The 6,611-nt window shown below is 65.3% G+C and overlaps 1 protein-coding gene across 1 annotated transcript in view; it reads left to right on the forward strand.

The window, feature by feature from the left end:
• Window positions 1–6,611, forward strand: part of Cdh15 (cadherin 15, type 1, M-cadherin (myotubule)) — a 32,302-nt gene that overhangs the window by 22,373 nt on the left and 3,318 nt on the right. Inside the window, exons 8-15 of the mRNA XM_013035653.1 lie at window positions 98–253; window positions 742–886; window positions 2,109–2,269; window positions 2,939–3,067; window positions 3,406–3,591; window positions 5,028–5,281; window positions 5,785–5,927; window positions 6,333–6,572. Of these exons, the coding sequence (XP_012891107.1) occupies window positions 98–253; window positions 742–886; window positions 2,109–2,269; window positions 2,939–3,067; window positions 3,406–3,591; window positions 5,028–5,281; window positions 5,785–5,927; window positions 6,333–6,572 (1,414 nt within the window). The remainder of the gene's footprint in view (window positions 1–97; window positions 254–741; window positions 887–2,108; window positions 2,270–2,938; window positions 3,068–3,405; window positions 3,592–5,027; window positions 5,282–5,784; window positions 5,928–6,332; window positions 6,573–6,611) is intronic.

Here is a 6,611-nt window from a genome sequence, read left to right on the forward strand (position 1 = left end):
GGGCAGGGGGCAGGGGGCAGGGCAGGGGGCAGGGCAGGGGGCAGGGGGCAGGGCGCCCCGCCCCGCGCCGTCCATCCAGCCTCCCCCCTCCCCGCAGATCAAGTCGGACAAGCAGCAGCCGGGCAGCGTCATCTACAGCATCCAGGGCCCCGGCGTGGACGAGGAGCCCCGCGGCCTCTTCTCCATAGACAAGTTCACCGGGAAGGTGTTCCTCAACGCCATGCTGGACCGCGAGACGACGGACCGCTTCCGGGTGGGCCCCCAGCCGCGATGGGCATCATGGCGCCTTCCTTTTTCCCGGTCGCTGTGGTGGGTCTTGAACTCGGGGCCTGGCGCGGTCCCTGAGATGGAGCGCCGCTTGCGGCCTTCTGGGGCTCCGTGGAGGTCGGTCTCGCGGGCTTTCCTGCCCGGGCCGGCTGCGCTCCCGGATCCTCTGGGGCTGACAGGCCTCCCGCGCCGCGCAGCCCAGCTCTGCAGCCGGCTTTGGTTGGAAAGGTCTGGGCAGCGCCGCCTGACCGCCGGTCCCCTGACCCTGCTCAGCTTCAGGCGGCCCTGGGCAGTGTCCTCCCCTGCGTTAGAGGTTGGAGGGAGGGCGCGGGGAGGCCGCACAGGAAGGGCGGGCAGCCCCGCCCGGGGGCTCCTCCTCCCGCTCCTCCCGCTCCTCCCCGCTCCTCCCGCTCCTCCCCGCTCCCAGCACTAGGTGCCGCCGCCAGCCTCGTGCTCGTGCTTCTGTTCGGACAGCTAAGGGCCTTTGCCCTAGACCTGGGCGGGTCCACCCTGGAGGACCCCACGGACCTGGAGATCGTGGTGGTGGATCAGAACGACAACCGGCCGGCTTTCCTGCAGGAGGTCTTCCTGGGCCGCGTGCTGGAGGGGGCGGCCCCAGGTGAGGCCCCGCCCCGGGGAAGGGGCGGTCCCAGTGAGGCCCCGCCCCAGAGAGGGGGCGGTCCCCGGCCAGGCCCCGCCCTGTGGAGGGAGTGGTCCCAGGTGAAGCCTGCCCTAGGGAGGGGGCGGTCCCTGGCTAGGCCCCGCCCTGCCGAGGGGGCGGTCCCTGGCTAGGCCCCACCTAGGGCGGGGCGGTCCCACATGAGGCCCCGCCCCGGGGGATTCCTTGGTGTCCTCACCAGGGCCTTTCCTTGGCCTGGGCCCCCCTCTGGGCTTGGCCGAGAGCCCCTCCCTCCCTCTGCCGCTGGGCTGTGGGCCGGGCCGGGCCGAGCAGCAGGGAGGCTCAGGCCCCTCCAGCCTTGCTGGAGCTGCCCTGAGGCCCCAGGCCAAGCCCCTGCAGGGCGGGCAGGGATTGAGAGCAGAAGCCCCTTTTTCGTCGTGTGCACGAGGGCACCGCCGCTCGGGACTCGAACTTGGGGCCTGGACTCTGTGCTTACCACTTGGCCTTCAGCCTGGCTTTTTTGTGTTTTTGTGGTCGTGGGGCTTGAACCCGGGGCCTGGGCGCTGTCCCTGCGCTCTTCAGCTCCAGGCGGGCGCTCTGCGCTTTGAGCCACAGCGCCACTCCTGTTTTCTGGTGGCTCATTGTAGAGCAGATCTCACGGACTTTCCTTCCTGGGCTGGATTTGAACTGATCCTCAGATCTCAACCTCCTGAGTAGCCAGGATGACAGGCGTGAGCCACCAGCGCCAGGCCAGCCTGGCTTTTTGCTGGTTATTTAGGGGTTGGAATCTCTCAGCCTCTTGGGCCTGGGCTGTCTTCAAACCACAATCCTCCAGCTCTCAGCCTCCTGGCTAAGATTATAGGCACAAGTCACCGGCGCCCAGCGAGGGCAGGAAAATCCGGAGGGCAGTTTGGGATTGCTAGCCTGCTCCTGCAGGACAGACACCTGCTGAGCGCAAAGTGCTCTTAGTCTGATGCCGTGCCACAAGTTACCAGGTCATTAGCTCTGTCTGCACAGATGCTGAACCCTGGCAGGGGTGGGCTGGTGATTGATGCTCAGAGCCAGTCACTGTCCGGGAGGAGGCGGGCCCTTCACCGTCACGTGCCTCAGTGAAGGGGCAGTGGCAGGTCAGGCCAGTCTCCTCTGAGAGAAAGCGGTGGGGGGTGAACCCTTACCACTCAGCTGCGCCCCTCCCACTGCAGTGCCCACCCCGCCTCCACAGGCACCTTCGTGGCCAGAGCAGAAGCCACAGACGCAGACGACCCTGAGACAGACAACGCGGCGCTCCGGTTTTCCATCCTGCAGCAGGGCGGCGCCGAGCTCTTCAGCATCCATGAGCACACGGGAGAGATCCGCACCGTGCAAGTGGGGCTGGACCGCGAGGTGAGGACGCCCGGGCGCCGGGGTCCCTCCCTGCAGCCTCTGCACCCCACGCTGGTGCTCCTGCCTGTCCCATTGGCCCCTCTGTTCCCAGCTGGCCTGCGCTGGGCTTCTCTCCCGCACAGGGCAGAGCCACTGCCCCGCGTGCTGCCAGACAGCCTCGGCCCGGCCCTGGTGCCGTCTGAGCGACCCATCCACACACAGAGGTGGCAGCACGGCTGAGGGTTGAGGCCGCAGCACAGCGCCGGGCCTCACGCTGTGCCCTGCTGTGACAGACCCCCCCCCAGCCACGTCCTCATGCACCGGGCAGCCCTACCGCCACCCGGGTCCACGCCGCTCCATCCCCTTGCTGGGGCCACCCCCCCGCATCCAGACCTCCACACTGCCGACCATGCGCGCAGAGCCTCCCTTGCAGGCCTCGCCACGGAGCAAGCCTGCTAGGGCAGGCCCTTGCTGGTGCAGCTCAGGCCCAGCAGGTCCCCGTACAACCGACTTCTCGTCCATCCACGGGTAGGGCAGAGGCTGGGGGAGTCCACGCCACCAAACCCTCCTGTCTGGGGTGCCTGAAGCCACTTGGGCTTTCTGGCACCGTGAGGTCCCCGGCGGCCGGCCGGCCCGGCCCTCCTCCCCCCGGAGACTCAGTCTCCTGACTTCACGTCACCATACTGCCAGGTGGTCGCGGTGTATAACCTGACGCTGCAGGTGGCAGACATGTCTGGGGAAGGCCTTACTGCCACAGCCTCGGCCATCATCTCCCTGGACGACGTCAACGACAACGCCCCGGAGTTCACCAGGGAGGAGGTACCCTCCACAGCCTGCCTGACCCCACCTAGGCTGCCTTCTGCCCAGGGCTCAGAGACAGGCCCGAGGGGAAGCAGCCTGTGGGACGCTGGGCAGGGCCTTGACGTGGGAGTACACACGGCCCAGACCCACAGGACAGGCTGTGGGACGCTACCTGGCAGGCACAGTGGGGCTGCAGGGGGGAGGGGGAGCCTGTGGCTGTGGGGGCGGGGAGCCTGTGGCTGTGTGGGGGGGCTGTGGCTGTGTCCAGAGGAGCTGCAGGGAGGGGAGGGGGAAGCCTGTGGCTGTGTCCTGAGCAGCCGCCCGCCCTCCCCAACCCATGGGTAACTGCTCCCCAGTTCTTCATGGAGGCCCCAGAGGCTGTGGGCGGCGTGGATGTGGGCCGGCTCCAGGTGGAAGACAACGACCTGCCCGGCTCCCCGAATTGGATGGCCAGGTTCACCATCCTGGAAGGCGACCCTGATGGGCAGTTTGAAGTGCGCACAGACCCCAAGACCAACGAGGGTGTGCTGTCCGTGGCGAAGGTGAGCCTCCGGGATTCGGGTGGGAGGTGGCTCTGCCCGCCCGTGCGCTGGGGCCTCGTGCCCTGGGAGAGGCGGCGGGGTGCTGGACAAGTCCATAGCCCGGCTGTGCGCATCCTGTGCTGGGAACTCCCCCTCCACACACGCACAATCCAGAGGTAAAGACGCAGCTCTCAGGAGGCTGAGGCAGGAGAACAGCAGAGTGTGACCAGCCTGAGCTGGAGACAGATCCTATTTCAGCAACAACAACAAAAAGCACAGCTGTGCGCTGCAGTCTCTGCTGCATCTGAGCGACGGGCCCAGAGGGACACACACACACATATATACACACACGTGCAACTAAATACACGTATATAGATACGCAGATATTCCTTGCTGCTTCACAGTGGCCCTGCCTGTAATCCCAAGCACTCAGGAGACAGAGATTGCGAGGATTATGGTTTGAGACCAGCCCAGAGACAAAGTTAGGAAGAGCCAGGCACTGGTGACTCATGCTACTCAGGAAGCTGAGATCTGAGGAGTGCAGTTTGAAGCCAGCCCTGTCAGGAAAGTCCATGAGACTCCTGGCTCCAATAAACCAGAAAAATGGCAGTGCCACTGTGACTCAGAGTGGTAGAGCACTAGCCTTGAGTAAGAATAGCTCGGGGACAGCGCCCAAGCCCTGAGTTCAAGCCCCAAAACTGAAAAAGGAGTTAGGAAGACCTCAACTCAACAAACAAGTTGGACATGGTAGTTCTTCACTGCTGTACTCTAGATACACAGAAAAAGGCCCTAGGAGCATGGCTCATGGGGTGACTGCTGAGGAAAGCCAAGGCTGGGTGGGGGGGCGGGGAGGAAAAGGATTGCTGCAAGACACTGGCTCGTGTGATGTCGGAGCGCGTGGGAAGCTTGCTCTTGAGGTAGATGTTCCTGCTCGTTGCTCTGGAAGCCCTGGCCTGGTGAGGTTGTGCTCGAGGCAAGCCCGGTGACCCAGTAGCCCGGCCCGGCTGAGATCAGTCCCACAGAGCAGTGGAACCCGGCACGGAGGCACCACAGCCAACACTCATTTTGGAAATGGGTCTTCGTTTTGTTATTTTCTCATTGTTCTTTGGGCCTTTTCCTCCTGTTTTTTGTTTTAATTGGCTGTAGGAGCCAGGCTATGGGGTCACACCTATACACCTATAATCCTAACTACTCAGGAGACTGAGATCTGAGAGGATCCAAGTTCAAAGCCAGCTGGGCGGACAAATCCATGAGACTCTTGTCTCCGATTAACCAGTGAGGTTAGGCTGGAGGTGAGGCTCAAGTGGGAGGGCCCTGAGTGGAAAGCCAGTGAGAGTGTGCCGAGTGTCCGCGGGACGGCACTGCCACACACCAAGGAGAGCGAGGAGGGAAAGAGCCTTCTCCACAGGCCTGGGACCCCAGCTCTGAGCCTGCCCCTCCTGCCCCTCCTCCCTCAGCCCCTTGACTTCGAGAGCCGCGCGCGCCACGAGCTCACGGTGTCTGTGCAGAATGAGGCCCCGCTGCAGGCGGCTGCCCCCCGGGCCCAGCGGGGCCAGGCCAGGGTCACCGTGTGGGTGCAGGATGCCAACGAGGCCCCGGTGTTCCCGGAGGACCCACTGCGGACCAGCCTGGCCGAGGGGGCCCCACCAGGAACCCTTGTGACCACCTTCTCTGCCCACGACCCTGACACACAACAGCTGCAGAGAGTCAGGTGGGACTCGGGGGTCCCGGGTGAGGCAGAGGGCAGTCACAGCCCCTCCTTGCCCCTGGCCTCTGGGGGTGGAGGGAAGAAGCCATCGGTCTGTATCCTGAGGGCCTCAGACCCTTAAGCCCCAAGAACTCTGTGTTGATGTTGAGTGTGTCATCCAAAATGTGGGGCTGAGCTCCGTCCTGGCGATGTCTGACCGTAGCAGTGGGGGTCTGTGGCCGCTGCTGCGTGGGGGCGCGGTGTGCTCGCCCCAGCCCGGCACTGGGCAGAGCTGAATCCAGGCTATCCCTCAGTTGCAACGAGACCCTCTTCTGTGGTTGGGACAGAAAATGCAGCTGGGCTGGGAGGAGTTAATCATACGAGCCCCGCGTAAAATGTGTGCACGTGGAGTGAAATGCGTGCGTATGCGTGTGTGTACTTGTGCATGCCTCTGTGTGACCTCGCTTCTAGGAGTCCCAGGTGGGTCAAACTCCCCCTCCACCCCTCCCCCTTCCCCTCCCCCACAGCTACTCCAAGGACTATGACCCCGAGGACTGGCTGCAGGTGGAAGGGGCCACTGGCCGCGTCCGGACACAACGGGTGCTGAGCCCAGCCTCACCCTTCCTCAAGGGCGGCTGGTACAGAGCCATTATCCTGGCCGTGGATGATGGTGAGGGCAGCTGTGTGGGCCGCCTGGGGCTCCATCTGCCCTCATGGGGCATCTCTGTCTCGGGGCTGGCTGGTCCCTGCGTGTGTGCTGACCGGAGGCCGGGTCCTCAGCGCCGGTCCCTGCGTGTGTGCTGACCGGAGGCCGGGCCTGCAGGGCCGGTCTGTGGGCTGACGGAGGCCGGGCCTGCAGGGCCGGTCTGTGGGCTGACGGAGGCCGGGTCCTCAGCGCCGGTCCCTGCGTGTGTGCTGACGGAGGCCGGGGTCCTCAGCGCCGGTCCCTGCGTGTGTGCTGACCGGAGGCCGGGCCTGCAGCGCCGGTCTGTGGGCTGACGGAGGCCGGGTCCTCAGCGCCGGTCTGTGGGCTGACGGAGGCCGGGTCCTCAGCGCCTGTCCCCTCTGCCTTCAGCGTCGCCTCCTAGCACAGCCACGGCAACGCTGTCCATCGAGATCTTGGAGGTCAACGACCACGCCCCGGCGCTGGCTACCCTGCTCACCAGCAGCCTGTGCAGCGAGCCGGACCAGGGCCCGGGCCTGCTCCTGGGGGCCACGGACGAGGACCTCCCCCCGCACGGGGCCCCCTTCCACTTCCACCTGAGCCCCGGGCTCCCGGAGCTCAGCAGGAACTGGAGCCTCAGCCAGATTAACGGTGCGCCCTCCCCCATCTGCCCTGCCCCTCACTCCCCTG

The sequence above is a fragment of the Dipodomys ordii genome, unplaced genomic scaffold (genome assembly GCF_000151885.1).
Source record: "Dipodomys ordii isolate 6190 unplaced genomic scaffold, Dord_2.0 Scaffold217, whole genome shotgun sequence".
Taxonomy (NCBI): Eukaryota; Metazoa; Chordata; class Mammalia; order Rodentia; family Heteromyidae; genus Dipodomys; species Dipodomys ordii.